This window comes from Aphanomyces astaci (genome assembly GCF_000520075.1).
Source record: "Aphanomyces astaci strain APO3 unplaced genomic scaffold supercont1.41, whole genome shotgun sequence".
Lineage (NCBI taxonomy): Eukaryota > Oomycota > Saprolegniomycetes > Saprolegniales > Verrucalvaceae > Aphanomyces > Aphanomyces astaci.
This window is the reverse complement of record NW_009798304.1, coordinates 383,004-398,763: the sequence shown is the minus strand read 5'-3', so window position 1 is coordinate 398,763 and position 15,760 is coordinate 383,004. Positions and strand designations below refer to the sequence as shown.

The following is a 15,760-nucleotide window of genomic DNA, read 5'->3' as shown; positions in this document are numbered from 1 at the left end:
CAGTGGGGTGACCTGGAGGACGTCATCAACTTGATGCCTACACCAACCCAAAGCATTGACGAGCTCATTGCCGCCCTCGAGGCTATCGACTTCTCCAGCATGCTGGAAACTCCACAAGACTCGTGGCCACATGACAACGAAGACCATTGCAACCAAGGTGAGCGGTTGAGTGTCAGCTCCGTCATCGACGAGGACGACGACGCGCCGTTCTCCGTGGCATTCACGATGCACGGCATTCAGAGCTCATGGCGGGACGAAGTTGTCGGCAGTGACTGGCTGCATAACTCGAAGCGGATGTTCGTGCGAGGCTTGGACTGGTCGTACAAGATGTTGTGCGAATCGCATCTCATGCCGCTCATGCAATGCGCCATCAACATGCATGGTGCATTGCTGCCTTGAAGCACTTGAGTGTCCTATTTAGTTATTTGACCTTAATATCATCAATATTTATGCTTCTTATGAGTTTGCCAGGGTAATCACAATTGCATTCGAACTCGTGCTTTGCAATGCCGGACTGGCATACAAACAACCGATGCCCATGGTACACATTGACACAAGAAATCACTTTGCATTAAGGATTAAGGTGATTCATGTAATTTCCGCCCACCATGTAATTTCCGCCCAGTTGACAGCCAATCACAATCATCAAGTGAAATTGATTGGACAAAACTAATTCCTCTTCTATCAAATACTCATAACATTAAATATATCAAACTTACAATGTTTCCAAGGTTTATTTCCCGCTCGACTCAAAATTGCGCCACTTGCGAAATGAAACTCTATTCACGAGACCAATTTGCCGCTGCATTGGACCAAGCGTTGGATAGAGAGAATGGACAGAGCGTAAACTCCATCGCCAACGATGCCAAGATCCCACAAACCACGTTGAAAGAAGCCGTCCGCCGAGCACGATCTGGCGACGAGATGAAGCAGCGTGGTCGAAAGCTGGCGCTTACGGTCGACATGGAGAGCGATCTCAGGGAGTGGGCCCTGGCAATGCAAGCCAGAAGAATGCCGGTGACTGCCGACGAGTTGATCGAAGGGGCCACCAAGATTATCGACGGTTTTACTCCAGGCGCCACATTGACACGTGGATGGTACGATGGCTTCATGAAACGTAGCCACGACCTCACACATCGCAAGTCCCAAAGCATCTCGAACGCACGGAACTTCGTCACCGATGACGATGTCGACGCACTGTACGCTAAGATCAAGGCAGCAATAGTATTGGTTGGAAACGATGCTGCCCGTGTCTACAATATGGACGAAACCGGTTTTGCACCAAAGCGCCATGCTAACAAGGTGATTGCCCAAGTCGGCTCGACGAACGTGTGGTCGCAGGAAGCAAGTCTCAACTTCCACATGACCATTGTTGGATGTATTGGAGCTAACGGCACTGTCTCCCCTCCCTTGTTCGTGCTTCCTGGTGCTTCAGTACTGGAGGATGCATTTGAAGTCCTCACGGTGGAGCACGCGGCCCTGGCCTCGACGTCATCCGGGTTTATGAACAGCGGTCTATTTCTGGCGTGGCTTAAGATGTTTTCCAAGGCAACCGGCGACGTCACAAAGCCCGTGCTCCTCGTTTATGATGGCTGCGCATCGCACTACTCCGTTGACATTGTGGACCAGGCCCAGAAGCTCGGCATCATTTTGTTCCTACTGCCTCCAAACTCGACGCACTTGTTCCAGCCCTTGGACGTTGGTGTGTTTCGCCCACTGAAACGAAACATCCGAGCCGAAATTCGGCAATTTGTTTAGACGAATCCAAGCCGTACGATTTCAAAGCGGGACGCAATCGAACTTGCATGCAAGACGTGGGCTGTGTCGATGCGATCAGACTTGTGCGTGAGAGCGTTTGCTGCCACTGGAATCTTCCCTCCCAACCTCGAAACTATGTTACGCGACTCGGTGCTTTCAAACGTGGCGGGATAAAGTCAGCACATGCCCAAGCAAGTTGGTTGAAGTGCATGGAAGAAACCCAAGCTGAGGCCCCCGAAACGCACTTGTTGTTGCCTCCAGCACCGGTGAAGAAGGCCCCAGCCAAGCGAATTTCACTGATTGGAATTGTTACTCGTGAGGATGCTCAGCGTGTTGCTAAGAGGCCAAAGACGAAAGGCAAAGAAAAAGGTGTAGTTCGCCAAGCGAAGGCGACAATGCCTGTTGATGTTAGCGAATATGATTACATAATGGAATTGTGAGTTAACTCATAATCGAATTGTGAATCAACTTGATGTGTACTTACTTACCTTGTATAATTGACTTATGGTTTTAATCAAAAAGTGATTGCTCCTGCTTCCTAAATGTTAAGTTTGGTTCACGTTTTGTTATTCAATTACCTTATAAAGTGATGCTTTTTTTGTGATTAACGTTCTGTGACAAGTTCCATGGACGTTATTTCTGCACTACTTTTGAATTTAATTACTTGTAGAACTGTATATTAATTATACTTCAGAGGTTATGAGAATTTCTGCTGATGCAAGTACTGCAAAATTGCCGTACAAAATCCAAGTGAATTACTGGGCGGAAATTACATTTACACAGGGAAATCTCAGTTTTTAGAAATTCATGGATCAAATTGGGATTACAGTGGAATAGTTGGACCTGCATAAGGTAATAGAGCTTTTCCTGGTCTTTCCAATGCATATCTTTGCAGATGGATCGAGTGCATGGGTGATGAGTAATGGAACCATGAAAGTTGGCCGAGCTGGGCGGAAATTACATGAATCACCTTACAATTAGTCCTGTCAACACAATTTGCAACCTCCATCAAGGCGAAGCACCAACTGCAGAGTCGACTCGTTCGGATCCCCGACTTCCAGTGGCTTCCCCACAAATATGAGTCAACAACTTGCTCTTGGTGCATTGCTGGCTTAAAAAATCACTCCGTGTCAATTGTAAATGTTTAGTATTTATGTGACCATTATTACTAGTTAGGTTTCTTCCCTTTATCGCTCTAGTACTACAGTACCATGCTGGGCCACAACCAGCCAGAGCAAGTACGGTAGAGATTAGAGGCTGCTGCAGTGTCGACCTCGTCGCTCAGTGGTGGTGGTGATGGTGCTGATCATATCAAGCACACAACTGCGCACTCTGGTTGTGTTGTATTTAATTTCAAAAGTCACTTGAGGATTTCTTGAGGGTAAACAATGCGTCGTGCAGTACGTAGTACGGCTGTGAGATATCGCCTCGACACAGGTACGGCACGCGACTGAACGCGCGGACGTCAAATCCACTGGACCCAAACACCTTGGACATGAGAGCATCATGCGAATAGTTTTGAGGAGGGCCAATAACAACGTACCATTGTGGCCATGATGCGCGCGGCGTCCTCAAAACAGTCGCGATCTGCACACAATCCTCCCTTCATGGGCAGCATTTCTGTTGGCGGCAACTTCTGGGTCCCGACTTCGACACTACACATTCGATCATGCATTCCTTGCATTCACAAACAGCTACATCATTATTCGTACAAGGCAGAAAAGGGCAACACGACTGCGATCAATACCACGCCCTACAAAGGTACAAGGTTGAGATCTCGGTATATGGGACTACTACTCCCGTACATTCGGGGTCAGCAAGGAGTGAATCTGACGCAGCAGAGTCAATGGAGTGTCGGCTCGGTCGAGTACATTGAGCAAACTATCCATATTGTTATATATATATATTGTAAATCTCCAGTGGAAGTGCTGCTGTATGCATGTATACCTGATGAAATCGTACGGGCCATGGGCCACAATGTCGGGATGGGTTAAATCGGTGGTGTGGGTCGCGCTGCAAATGAAATCAATACATATCGACGTCATATATATGGAAATATATATTTGTCTTGCCCTACTTGAAGCCTTTGGCGTTGAGTGCGCGCACCATCGGCATCGATACTTCCGTGGCGTACACCGTGTCGACAAAGGTGGCAAGCTTGGCCGTGACGTTGCCGTCGCCAGCCCCAATGTCCAAGAGCTTTCCTATTGAGGGTGATGAAAGGTGTTGGGGATTCATTACACACCGCCGCAGCGTCCATCGGGGAAGTTCAACAGACGCGCGGCTTGGGCGTGGGAGAAGACGAACATTTGCCCCCCTACATACACGCGTGTCTTGGTTGGCTCCATGTGATAGAATACCACCAGGCAACGTACGATTGAGCATGCCGTTGGTGTCCGTGACGGAATAAAACACGTTCAGAACTGTCGACAGCATCGATGTGATCATGTGGTACACGCCCGTGTCGAAGCAGCTCTACATCTCGTCAGGTATACATCTTATGGCAAGACGCATATCAACGAACGTACGTCAAGAAACTGCTGGGTTTCGTCGTCGCAGTCGAACTCGATAAACTTGGATCGCAAGTCTTCACCGCTACATTCATCGTGGAGAGGTCCTTCATGCTGGATTTGCACAACGTCAACGCAAGTATGCAAGTCTTACATCTTGTCCATGTTCACAGAGTACGTGAGCCGTGGAAGGCCCATGCCGGGGTCATTGATGCGGCGAGTCGCGTCTCGGATGTAGCTTCGCATCGTTCGTTCTGTTGTGGCAACCAATAATATCGCCAGAAGAACGAACTCGATATTCAAATTATCCGGACGGAGCAATCCAGTCGACATTTGAAATCAGTGAAATAAATTCTCCCTAGAGTAGACCCCGTCATGGCATCTCCACCCCAGTTCTGTCATCATAATCCCCATCTAAACGAAGCGGGTGGACGTCGTGCGATGGGCCAGCCAGGCGGTGATTCCTTCAAACGCTACCTAACACGGGGGGTGTTGTTGGCAGCAGCAGATCACCGCTGATACTGTAGCATACAACCTGATAGCAATACTCGCTCTTTGTGAGTCTGGTGTGGCTGGCCAGTTCAACGAGCTGGATGGCACACCAGTCATTTCAATGGACTCGCGTCATATCTGCAGCATGCATACAGTAGTACAGACACGCCACGGAATTCGGCGCTTGACCTTGAGTATTTTAATATCTGTCAACAAGCCCGGAATGGGTTCACACACAACGCAACGGCATGCAATATATATAGAAACCCCGGTGGGGATCGTGCTCGAGGTGTGCATACATCATGCATGGGGGGTCGTCGGCCGTCCTACTTTTTGGCGTGATTAGCCCGCCGCATGTCCCTCTCTCTCGCCTTGTCCTCTTGCTCTTTGGCTATGACTTCCTTGATCGCGTGCTGGAGCAGCTTGGCGTGGCCCGTGTGTCCATTGCACAGTTGCGCAAGTCTACAACATGACCACATCCAGTGATACTAGGACGGCGTCGATTGCCAATCGTACCGTGCCGGAGGAAGCCGGAGCATGGCGGCGCCCGTGATGGCTGGTTTGATGTTGTCCACGTACGCTTGAAGAGCCCCCTTGGACACTCGGCCCAGCCACGCTTGGATTTCAACGTGGGAGAACGTCTTGAACAGCTTGACCTGCCTCGCGTCGCTGGTTTCGACAATCTCCAGCACCGACTGCGCCACCGTCGGGTTCACTTCGACCATTCGGCGGGCGTTCACCAACGAGCAAAGCGTGTGCTCCGTGTCTACCGTCGATAAGATGACGTTAACGGTGTGCGTGCAACAAGGACACAGGCCACGGACCGGCTGGAATCGGCGACGCCGTGACGACAATCGCCGCTTGACACGCCTTGTGCGTGGCCCAGAGGCTGTTCTTGAGGATGCGCGTGAGGGCGCTGTTGCGATATGGCACGTGTCCGTTCTGTTCTTTGGCCAAGAGGCATTGCTTGAGTGCCAAGTGGCTCATGTTGGTCTCAATCGTTTCTTGTTGGCGCTGCTTGTCGTTTGTGTATTGATCTTCCTTGCGCTCACTAGTACAGTGGTTCGTTGTCGTCGTCGCTTTCACACATTACACTGGCGCGCTTTCACACACTTTGGTTACGAGGAGTCGTACAGTACCTGCCCGCGAGATCCAAGAGCACCATCTGCCCGCCATCGGAGGGCGGGCCCGCGCCCACGAGTTTCAAAAACACAATCAAATGCGACCGAGACGACACTGTGTTTGCCTGCGTCGACTCGGTGGCGCGGCGGCTCACGGCTTCATGGAACAGCGCGAGCAGTTCCGGCACGGACGTGGCGACTTTGGACGCGGAATGCACCAAGTGGATGGTTTGGTCTTCCTCGGATTCACAGATGAGCACCTTTTTGCGGTCGTGCAGCAAATCTATCACACCATGGGAAACATGACGTACTCTTCATGCGAAAACGTGTCATTCGCTTACCCACACACTTGGACCCGACCAATTCCACCGCCGTCATTTCAATGGACGAGGACAGCGCCATGAGATCCCGTCCCATGTCGGTAAGGAACCCCGTCATGGTGTGCGTCTTCCCTGACCCGGTTTGCCCGTACCTAATTACAGTGTTGGACCATGCGCTATAATAAGTGATGGAGCGTACATCATGCAGACCGACTCGCCACCAGAAAGGACATGCTGCACGAGCGGCTGCGCGACGACTTCGTAGACGGTCGACGTCGGCGTGGACTCGTCAAACACTCGACTGAACTCATGCGCATGGGTGTCAATGTACTTGTGCACCATATCTAGCAACAATGCATCCATGAACTAGTCGACCCTACGACGTGTACCTGGCTTCATGAGGCAATTGTGGACGGCCACCGTGCTTTGACCCACGCATGAAATCGTCGTGTACTCTCCTCGTCTGACTTCATGCTCCAACATTGGGCGGATTCGAGCGAACACTTGTACCGCATGCAGGAACGGCTGAGGATCCACAGGCGCGCGCGCAAGGTACTCGGTGCGAAGTTGGTTGATTCCTTTCTTGAACCATTCGGCATGCCGCGTCCGCGCCGTCCTGTGCATCCACCGTCAAGATCGTCATGACAACCCAATCCTTCTACTCCTCTCGCTCCATCCTACCGTTTGTCCAAATTGTTGCGCGTGTCGTCGACCTGGTTTCTCATGATGATTCGGATTTCAAAAGTGTACCACATCCACCTGGTTGGAGGAATGTTGGTATGCTGACTTGCTACGGTGAATGTTGGTCTTTCAGTTTCACATGTTCGTTGTATGGTCCGCCTCGAGAAGGGATGCCGCATGGACGGATACAGTACAGTACATGATGGGTGTCCGACAAAACAGTTGTATGTGTGTCTACTTAAAACTCATCTCGCTTGCACGCGCCCGGCGGTGGGGCTGCCTGGACACTGAATCGGTTCCAGATGCTGGCAAACGTGCCCGCAGCTTCGTCCTGCGCGCCTGGTTTTCTGTTCATGTCCTTGTACGGCAAGGCGGCGACGCTCAAGAAATCGTCGTACGCGGCGCGGCGCGTAGCCATGAGCCCCTTTGTGCGCTTATCGAGGCCGTCCGCCTTGGCCACAGCCGCTTCAAACGCCTTTTGTGCCGCTGTGAACTCGGCCTGGTACGCGTCGAGCTCGAGTTTCGTGCGGAGGAGGTCTTGCTCGACGTGCTGAATAGACTCGACCGTGTCGGGCTCGATGGGAAGGCACTGGATGACGTAATGGAGCGCCGAGAACCAGTTGTCCCCGTAGACGCAGAAAAGGTGCGTGCCCGCGTCCAACGCCGGCGTCTGGATGCGCTCGAGGGTCTTGAGGCGGTGGAAGACTTCGGGCAGCGTCTGCTCTTGCTCGGACAGGCACTTGAATGTGTCGTCCGTGTCCATAAGCTCCAGTCGCGTGAGAAACATGTCGGCCGACGTGTGCTTGGCGCGGGTGTCGCTCTCTTGGACGCTGCGGACAGACCCGTCCTTGTCGAACAGGATGAGCTTGAACTTGTTCTTCGCGATGGAACGGCACGTCATGACGAAACCCGATTCCACCATGCGGTCGGTGATCGCGACGCGGAAGAAGTGGCCTTCCTGCTTGTCCACTTTCCCAGACATCTCCATGCCCACGGGAAGGTCCTTGACGTTCGTTCCACCCATGCCAGTTTGTAGGTCTACAGGAACAAGCATGAGGATGAGGTTGTTACGGAAGGGGCTGTGATGGGGGCATGTACCCCGGGCAGCCATGAGGACATTCTGGCTGATCTGAGTGGGCAAAGGAATGCCAATCTTCGAGCACAGCGCACTACAGCATACATGCATACATAAGCGAGGGAGAGCTGGAAATGAGCTGAGATCACAAGCACGCACCCCAACATGCGGCCAAACCCGTTCATTTCGTTCACGTCGATGGGCTGCATGCCGTGAAGCCCAGCGACACTCCCGCCAGAACCGTCCTTGCATGAAAGGTCGTAGAAACGACGTTGGTTCGGGTCAGACAACACTGCATAGGCAGTCGCTAGCTTTTTGAAATGTTCTGCGGCACCGGGAACGCCGCGGTTGCGATCAGGATGGAACTTGAGCGCCAGTTTCCTGTAGCTTGCCTTGATATCTGCCTCCGACGCCGTTCGTTCGACTTCCAACAAGACGTACAAGTCGTCCGACACGGTAGAGTCTGGCGTCGACATCGCGAAAAACGTCAAATATGGAATCCAAGATCGACGGACGGTTGTAGAATACTTTAATTCGAAACAGGAAATTGACATACAAATATCAAATGCCACTGCATTATATTATTGCGTGTTGCTTTGTCAACCTCATTACCACATGGACGGGCGTCCGCCTTGCCACACTTCCAAGGACCTTCGATACGTTCACATGTTACATGGAGATGTTGATTCCTAGCGTTCTATGACTGCATGAGACTACCATCATGAACCGGTGTCAAGCAGACGTTTTGATAGCGAGGTCTTCGTCGTCTTCGTCGTCTTGGGTCTCACTTGGACTTTGGGGAGCCATATCCACAGCAATGGGACTCATCCTGGCGACCTTTTGATACTCTTCGATGGCGGCAGTAGGGTTGTCTCGTTCTCCATGACAGGGCGCCGGGTCAGTTCCTGCGGACGGCACGTGATAGAGGTAGATGGAGACGATGCATACGCTCAGTCCGCATGCAAATTCCAGGGACGGATCGAACGAGAAGAAGACGATCGAGACGAGTGTCGTGAAGAGCATCCCCATGGCATGGCTGAACACGCATGCGATGTTGTCGAGGAACTTGAGGATGAGGCCCATGCACAACCCCGCCGCGACTTGGATCACCATGACGACCCATGTCCATGTGTTGTACCCGGTGAAGAAGTCGTTTGCCGAGTCGAGTTGGGCGATGGCGGCAAGGCCGTTGAACGCCATGGAGAAGCCCGCGAGGTAGATATTCTGGAGCACGAACGGCGTGCCGGGGTTCTTCTTCAACGCGTACTCCGTCGCGATCCCCGCGAACGACGAGATCAGGCATGCGATAGACACGAGACCCATTCCCATGAGGGCTTTTGACGGATCGTCATGTAACGAGTGGTTGGTCGTGGGGATGGAAGTGGCACCTGACGTGGTGCCGTTGCCGTGGCGCTGAAGCATGCTCGGTTGGATGTTGTGCTTGGATTGGGTCGTGGCGACGCCAAGCATGAGCAGCACGAGGGATACGACCTGCAGATGACTGATGGACCGCCGGAGGATGACGCGGAAAAGCACCGCCGTGGTGAAGATTTTGAGGTTCCACAGAATGGATAGCGTAGCGGGGTCAATAAACCGGAGGATGACGAACACGAGATTGTTGTCGATCGTGTACAGAAGGGCGGGCGCTGCAAAGTACAGCGTCTCGCGCCACCCGATCCATAGCGTCGTAGGTCGGGGAAGGGCTACACAGACGACGCCGACACACACAAGTCCTTTGAGCACTTCAACGAGAAACATAACGGTGGCGCTCGAGTACAGCATCTTCCCATCGACCTTGGACGCATTGATACAGAGAGAGCCTGCCGCCATCAGTGCGGCAGCCACGGTCATGCCTGCCAGTTGCGTCACCAGCTTCATTTACGACGGCGGCACTGTTTTCAACAATTGCGACTTGCTTGCTCTTGGGACTTCGATTTTCACAACGTTTCATTGGTTCGTTTAGATCAAATTCGAAAAAAGGTCCTTTTCGAATTCGAACTTCGATGTCCATCAGGTTGAGGTGTCGCTCCTTTAACTTCTGATACATATTCACCGCTTGAGCAACGCTTCTCGCTTGGGGTCGTCGGCGGGGCCGTCGGTCGGCCGGTCGTCGGTCAACAAGTACGCTTGGATCACAAACGGCACAAACACGAGGGCACATAGGACCTGCGCGACCACGAACGCCGTGCCAGCGAGGGGTACGCTGACGGCAAACCCGTTGTAGATCTGCGCCAGTTGCGACGCCTTGCACGTCGTGTCAACTGTTGTCGCATTAAACGAGCATGGAAGCGTCGTGCCGTTGATCGTAAACTGCTGGTGGCCAAACGCAGTGTACTGGGGCGCGAGGGTCGGCAGGGAGAAGAGCCCGACGAGGGCCAAGTACACCATGCTCAACGTCGTGAGCACGAGCGTAGACGGCGACGTGTGGTGTCGATGGAGACGGTCGATTCGGAAGCAGAGGAACTGGAACCCCCGACGGCCTAGCCATACAAACGACACGACGAAAATGTACAAGAAGCACGTGGCAAAGATGGCGTAGTCCAGCGGAAAGATCTGGGAAGCCAAGACGAGGACAATGTCAATAGGGTTGGGCAGGGACGGGTGGTCGATAACAAATCCTGTGGGGATGGTGTTAGTTCGTATTTGGAGGAGGGGACTACGAGTAGGTTTGTTTAACGTTACCAGACTTGTACGTGGAGTGGAGCAGGCGGTCAATCGACGTGAGAAGGAGCGACACGACGATGAGAATTGACACGAGCATGAGCACGATGCCGATGGGGAGGCGCCACACCAGTGACGTGCAGCACAGCCACTTTTTAGACTGTTTGGCAAACACCCGCCGGCGCTCCAGTAGCACTTGGTCGCGGCTCTTGAGATCGTCCAGCCGCGCCTGGTCGACGTCGGACATGACGCCCGTGACCGTGAACTTGCGCAGGACCGCTTGCCGCGCTCGCTCGATCGAGTGCGCTTCCAGCTCGATTTCCTCCATGAGGTAGCTCAGGGCGGCGCGATCGTTGTGCCGTGGCCGGAGGAATCCGTCGACGGGCACCGTGGCCATCGCGCGACACCCGAGCCAGATCCACAGAATCATGCCCATACTCAAAATCAGGCCGAGGAAGACATGCAGCGTGAGAGTGGCGTCTGTTTGGAGGTCCAGAAGCGGCTTGAGCCAGTCGATGTCGCTTGTCTTTGGCTTGCCGCCCACCACGATCACCAACACGACAAGAATGAGGATGAGCATGAAGCAGAGGAAACACGCCGTGCGCTTGAGAGCGCTCGCGACGCGCTGCGACGTGGAGTAGCGTGTGATATGGTGGATTTCGCTCTGCTTGGCGTAAAAGTAGGCAAAGGGTGAGAGCAGGAACGAGTACAGAAGCAGCACGACGAACAGCACGTTGTAAAACGTGCCGATCGCCTTGGCTTGGTTCAAATGATGGGTTGTGGCCACGTAAACGTCCACGGGTGGCGTTAGCACGCACAGAAGCGCAAAAAACAGCGACGAGATGCTCATGATACGGGACACGGTGTCAGGTTGGCTGGACACAAGGCCTTCGTGCGCGGCCAACGGGCGGATTTCCAGCGAGATCACAACGAGGTAGCTCACGAGCCAAACGAGGACGCCCACCCCTGCATATAAGCCGTAGATTCCGTACGTCCCAAACACATCAGGCAGTGCCCCCGCAAGGTCCGCCGACAGCGTGTCAAACTCCAACGAGTTCATGTTTGCCGCAGTCATAAACGACTGGGAAGAACATATCTTCGAGAATGTTGGTCGTGCGAGGGAACTATAGCAAGGCAATCCTCCTGGATAATTAACAGGCAATCAGTGAAATGCATAAATACTGAGCTTTGTCAGTCATGACAGACAGGATATCTCTCTTCGCTCCTCTCGTTCTTGGAGCATCTTGAGTGTCAGCAACCTGTGGATTCTACCAGCAATGGGAAGAAGCGATGCCTCGTCCATTTATATTATCGCCACGCCTCGAAAATTGAGATGAATTTGACCAATGAAACGCCGAGATGGCATTTCACTCGACGGTTTCGAAACGACGCCCGAAATACTCCGACGATGACTCGAGCACTTCTGCACCTGCACTTGACCACCATGAGCAAGGAATCAACGGCTTCGCACAACCTCCGCACGCTTGTGCAGCATAACCTTCTGGACAAGATGATCAAGCAGACGAGCTTGGCTTCCCACGGATGGGTGGTGCTTGTCCTTGACGACACCACGACCCACCTGGCCAACACTGTGATTCGAATGACCGACTTGACAGAACGCGGCGTGTCCATCGTTGAGCGGCTCGAACTTGCACGTCAGCCTTTCCCCGAAATGGCGGTCATCTACTTCATTTCCCCTGTCGCAACGTCCCTCGACAAAGTTGTAGCCGACTTCTCCAAGGCCGAGACCCCCATGTACGGCGCCGTGCACTTGTACTTCAATTCCCGCATCGACGGCGCCGTGCTGGCCAAGCTCAAGACGTGTCCATCTCTTCTTTCCCGCGTCAAGACGCTGAAAGAAGTCAACCTGGACTACCTCGCCATCGAGCAAGCGGCGTTCTCGCTAGACATGCCGCATGCCATGCACACGCTGTACTCGCCGCTCTCGAACCCGTCCACCGTGGACCCGATTCTCCAATCCATCAGCGCCAAACTCGTGACTCTTTGCGCCACATTGGACGAGTACCCGTACGTCCGATTCCGCGCCGGCCAGCACAAAATGGAGACTCTCGCGCGGCTCTTTCAAACGAAAATGAACGACTACGTGGCCGGTAACTCCGCGTTTGCCTATTGCCCCCAGCGGTCCACGCTTCTCTTCATGGAGCGGTCACAGGATCAAATGTCCCCGCTCATGCACGAATGCACGTACCAAGCGATGGTGTACGACCTCTTGGACGGCAATGGCCTCGACGGCGACGCGATTTCGTACCCCGCGGACACGGCCAACGGCACCGTCACCAAGCAAGCCCTATTGAACGAGAACGATCCGCTGTGGTGTGAACTTCGCCACACGCATATTGCCGTCCGTATCACTTGTTGTCATCATATTGAGAGGCAAGAACTGACCCTGGAACTGTAGGAAGTGAGTCAGGACATCGGACAACGCATGGCGGCGCTGTCTGCGTCGAACGCCGGCACGTCGCTGACAGGCAAAGGCGGGAAGGCTCCAGACGTGGCGCAGCTGGCCGCGGCCCTTCGCGAATTGCCCGAATTCCGCGACACACTGAGCAAGCTGTCGCAGCATTTGTACTTGGCGGGCAAGACGCTGGACGTGTTCACCAAGACCGACCTGCTCGGTGTGTCGACGCTGGAGCAGAGCATGGCCACGGGCGTGGACGAGACGGGCAAGAAGATCAAGCTGCCGAAAGTGATGAAGGACATGGAAGACTTGCTGCGCGACCCGAAGGTCCCGAATTCAGACAAGGCGCGGCTCCTCGCGATCTTTGTCATCACAAACGTGTGTATCTTTTGATCGTGAAACTCGGTCACCATTTGACGTGAGGTTGTGGTTGGTAGGACGCGGTGAAAGACGTCGAGCGCAAAAAGTTGTTTCAGCTGGCCAACCTCCCCGCCATCACGGACAAGGCGCTTCAAAACATGAAATACCTAGGAGTGTTCATGTCCAAGATTTCCGTCGTGGCCAACGCCACGGGCCACGCGCTGACCACGGACGACCTGACAACCGCGGCCAAGAAAGCGACGTCGTCCGAGTACGCCACGTCCCGCTACGAGCCGAAACTGAAGGGGTGGATGGAGAAGATCCTTAAGAAGACCCTCGACGCCACCGAGTTTCCCTATGTCATCAGTCCCCCGTCGGGGTCGAACTCGCCGACGTCGAAGAAGGAGCCCGTGTCCATGCGCAAGTACGGCATTGCATGACATAATAATCCGATCCAATAGTCACTTGATCCGCAGGAAAGTGGCGGCCAAGTTCAACAAGGGCGGGGAGTCGCCTACTGGGGTACGAGCGAGCGTGGGAAGTTCAAGTGTGTGTATGCTGACGATGGAATGGGGGATATTTTGGATATTGTAGGGCAAGGATGCGGCGTTTGTGGGCGAGAAGTTGATTGTGTTTGTGGCTGGGGGGGCTACATATTCCGAGGTATATTTGAATTCGCGACATGAAATACCACAGTAACGTGGTTGCAGTTGCGCAGTGTGTACGAACTCCGTGACAAAGAAAAGCGCGACATTGTCATTGGTACAGTAATAACAAGTGATATGTTTAGTAGTGTTATAACTTGAGATTGTTAGGCGCGACGTCGTTTTTGCGCCCCAAGACGTACTTGGACAACCTCGTGACGATTGAAGACCCGATGACGTCGATGGACCGAACGACCAGCGCCGCCCCGATCCATCCGTCGGATGTGAACATGGACGAAATCAAGCTCAGTCCGTCCAAGTCGGACGCTGGGCAACACCACTAAGACCTTGCTTAATTAGCTGTCCACTTAAGGCTAACGTTATAGCTATACTATATATTCCTCCACACCCCACCTACTTTTTATAACAACACTGGGTAAGAACTGTGGTCCAAATAGCCGCCGCCGTGGAGGTCAGTCAGGCTGCAACTGACATTGTGATTGTTTGTGGATGAGTCTTACACAGGACTCATCCACAAACAATCATCCTTCGCTTCAATGTGAAAGCCATTAAATAGGCAATCCTTGTAATAATATATTGATTTGTCGATGTTCCTCCTACTGAGCGTCCGTCAATGACTTCAAGGCGGGCGAGTCGCCGCTTCAATCCACCAAAGACTTGAGCGACTGACGATGCGCTCAAGATAGTATTACTTTGAAGGATTATTGTACTACCGTAGTAACAATAATAATTTCGATAATTTGTCGTAAATAATCTATTTTTGAATGTCGTTGGATACAAAGGTTATCTATTTTCGACGAAAAATATCCTATCTTCAGTTGTGAGGGTGGCCTCGCTAATCAACGCACTCGGCGGCACTTTCGAGAAAACACTCATGCATGCTACGAAATATCACACTGTACTGCTGGTAGTACCAAATCCTCCACAAAGCCATTACGATGAACCGCCTCCACCCCGCCGCAACTATTGTAGTACGTACGTAGTACCCCACACGCCACTCCTCGAGTGTGAATGCACTGGGCCTCCTTGTGAATACTTACTTCAGTGTTAGACCCTTGGCGTGTCATTGCATTGGCAAACTATTTTAATTGAAAAATCCAGTCCTACGTTGTCAGTCTCGTTAACGCAGACGATGCTGTCAGTTGGTCACCTCCATACTGTATACTGGATATGGGATACACTTATCCGTTGGAGGTGCGAGTTGTTGGTTAGCCTGCACGATCGACGGCTTGCCGCTCTACAGTACTCGTGCTGTTACGGTTGATAAACCGTGGGATTGAGCTGCTCGCTGGCGGATATGAACAATCTAGCGCTACCTTGATCGCACAGAAGGCTTGGGTCGAACCTACGTTGGAGGACGTGGAATTCTGCGACACGACCTACACTCTGTCTGGATATAAAACTTTGACCAACTCGAGAATTTCAATTGGGCTTGAGTATTCTTTGGGATTGTCGAACACGTGGTTTTTCGAGAACAATAGCGAGTGTAGGTCTAAACAGTTTTCTGCGCAAGATCTGAACGCTCATTTCCGATTTTGCCAGCTCCAGTACTCATCCAACCATGCAAATCTTCGTCAAGACCCTCACCGGCAAGACCATTACCCTCGACGTCGAGCCCTCGGACTCGATCGACAACGTCAAGCAGAAGATCCAGGACAAGGAAGGCATCCCCCCGGACCAACAGCGCCTTATCTTTGC

The 15,760-nt window shown here is 52.8% G+C and overlaps 8 protein-coding genes across 9 annotated transcripts in view; 3 read left to right on the top strand and 5 right to left on the bottom strand.

Moving 5' to 3' along the window:
- Nucleotides 1–33: 33 nt before the first annotated feature.
- H257_12595 (hypothetical protein) lies at nt 34–399 on the top strand (the record flags this gene model as incomplete). The annotated part of the gene is made up of 1 exon (XM_009839865.1): nt 34–399. The coding sequence occupies one exon, from the start codon at nt 34–36 to the stop codon at nt 397–399; it is 366 nt and encodes a 121-aa protein (XP_009838167.1).
- A 2,712-nt stretch (nt 400–3,111) lies between these two features.
- Nucleotides 3,112–4,601, bottom strand: H257_12594 (hypothetical protein; the record flags this gene model as incomplete). The annotated part of the gene is made up of 10 exons (XM_009839864.1): nt 3,112–3,246; nt 3,302–3,413; nt 3,471–3,511; nt 3,564–3,639; nt 3,706–3,771; nt 3,836–3,962; nt 4,004–4,075; nt 4,134–4,233; nt 4,287–4,353; nt 4,423–4,601. 10 exons carry the CDS (start codon nt 4,599–4,601, stop codon nt 3,112–3,114), a joined length of 975 nt encoding a protein of 324 aa, XP_009838166.1.
- A 485-nt stretch (nt 4,602–5,086) lies between these two features.
- Nucleotides 5,087–6,926, bottom strand: H257_12593 (hypothetical protein; the record flags this gene model as incomplete). Its single annotated transcript, XM_009839863.1, has 8 exons — nt 5,087–5,222; nt 5,277–5,526; nt 5,585–5,811; nt 5,900–6,164; nt 6,223–6,353; nt 6,401–6,545; nt 6,591–6,817; nt 6,883–6,926. 8 exons carry the CDS (start codon nt 6,924–6,926, stop codon nt 5,087–5,089), a joined length of 1,425 nt encoding a protein of 474 aa, XP_009838165.1.
- A 117-nt stretch (nt 6,927–7,043) lies between these two features.
- On the bottom strand, nt 7,044–8,503 carry H257_12592 (hypothetical protein). The gene is made up of 3 exons (XM_009839862.1): nt 8,117–8,503; nt 7,981–8,051; nt 7,044–7,920 (listed from the first exon to the last, which is right to left on the bottom strand). Exons 1-3 carry the CDS (start codon nt 8,431–8,433, stop codon nt 7,121–7,123), a joined length of 1,188 nt encoding a protein of 395 aa, XP_009838164.1. The 5' UTR covers nt 8,434–8,503; the 3' UTR covers nt 7,044–7,120.
- Nucleotides 8,504–8,689: 186 nt separating this feature from the next.
- On the bottom strand, nt 8,690–9,835 carry H257_12591 (hypothetical protein; the record flags this gene model as incomplete). Its single annotated transcript, XM_009839861.1, has 1 exon — nt 8,690–9,835. One exon carries the CDS (start codon nt 9,833–9,835, stop codon nt 8,690–8,692), a length of 1,146 nt encoding a protein of 381 aa, XP_009838163.1.
- Nucleotides 9,836–10,006: 171 nt separating this feature from the next.
- On the bottom strand, nt 10,007–11,693 carry H257_12590 (hypothetical protein; the record flags this gene model as incomplete). Its single annotated transcript, XM_009839860.1, has 2 exons — nt 10,007–10,575; nt 10,640–11,693. The coding sequence occupies 2 exons, from the start codon at nt 11,691–11,693 to the stop codon at nt 10,007–10,009; spliced, it is 1,623 nt and encodes a 540-aa protein (XP_009838162.1).
- A 333-nt stretch (nt 11,694–12,026) lies between these two features.
- Nucleotides 12,027–14,454, top strand: H257_12589 (the record flags this gene model as incomplete). Of its 2 annotated transcripts, XM_009839858.1 has the most annotated exons (7): nt 12,027–12,980; nt 13,038–13,415; nt 13,475–13,821; nt 13,874–13,919; nt 13,992–14,060; nt 14,108–14,159; nt 14,213–14,454. In XM_009839858.1, the coding sequence occupies 7 exons, from the start codon at nt 12,027–12,029 to the stop codon at nt 14,383–14,385; spliced, it is 2,019 nt and encodes a 672-aa protein (XP_009838160.1). In that variant the 3' UTR covers nt 14,386–14,454. The 2 variants fall into 2 exon arrangements, with proteins under 2 accessions (XP_009838160.1, XP_009838161.1); XM_009839859.1 differs by having other exon boundaries at nt 13,992–14,159.
- A 1,169-nt stretch (nt 14,455–15,623) lies between these two features.
- Nucleotides 15,624–15,760, top strand: part of H257_12588 (hypothetical protein) — a gene marked incomplete at its 5' end in the record, with an annotated part of 1,284 nt that continues 1,147 nt past the window's right edge. Inside the window, one exon of the mRNA XM_009839857.1 lies at nt 15,624–15,698. Coding sequence (XP_009838159.1) covers nt 15,624–15,698 — 75 coding nt within the window. The remainder of the gene's footprint in view (nt 15,699–15,760) is intronic.

Bases quoted from the DNA above. Each gene is read 5' to 3' on its own strand.
- H257_12592 (XM_009839862.1), bottom strand. From the start codon at position 8,433: ATGTCGACGCCAGACTCTACCGTGTCGGACGACTTGTACGTCTTGTTG. The intron at 8,052-8,116 runs GTGCGTGCTTGT...TGTATGCTGTAG, and splicing joins GGGTTTGGCCGCATGTTGGG to TGCGCTGTGCTCGAAGATTG. The intron at 7,921-7,980 runs GTACATGCCCCC...TTGTTCCTGTAG, and splicing joins TGTCCTCATGGCTGCCCGGG to ACCTACAAACTGGCATGGGT.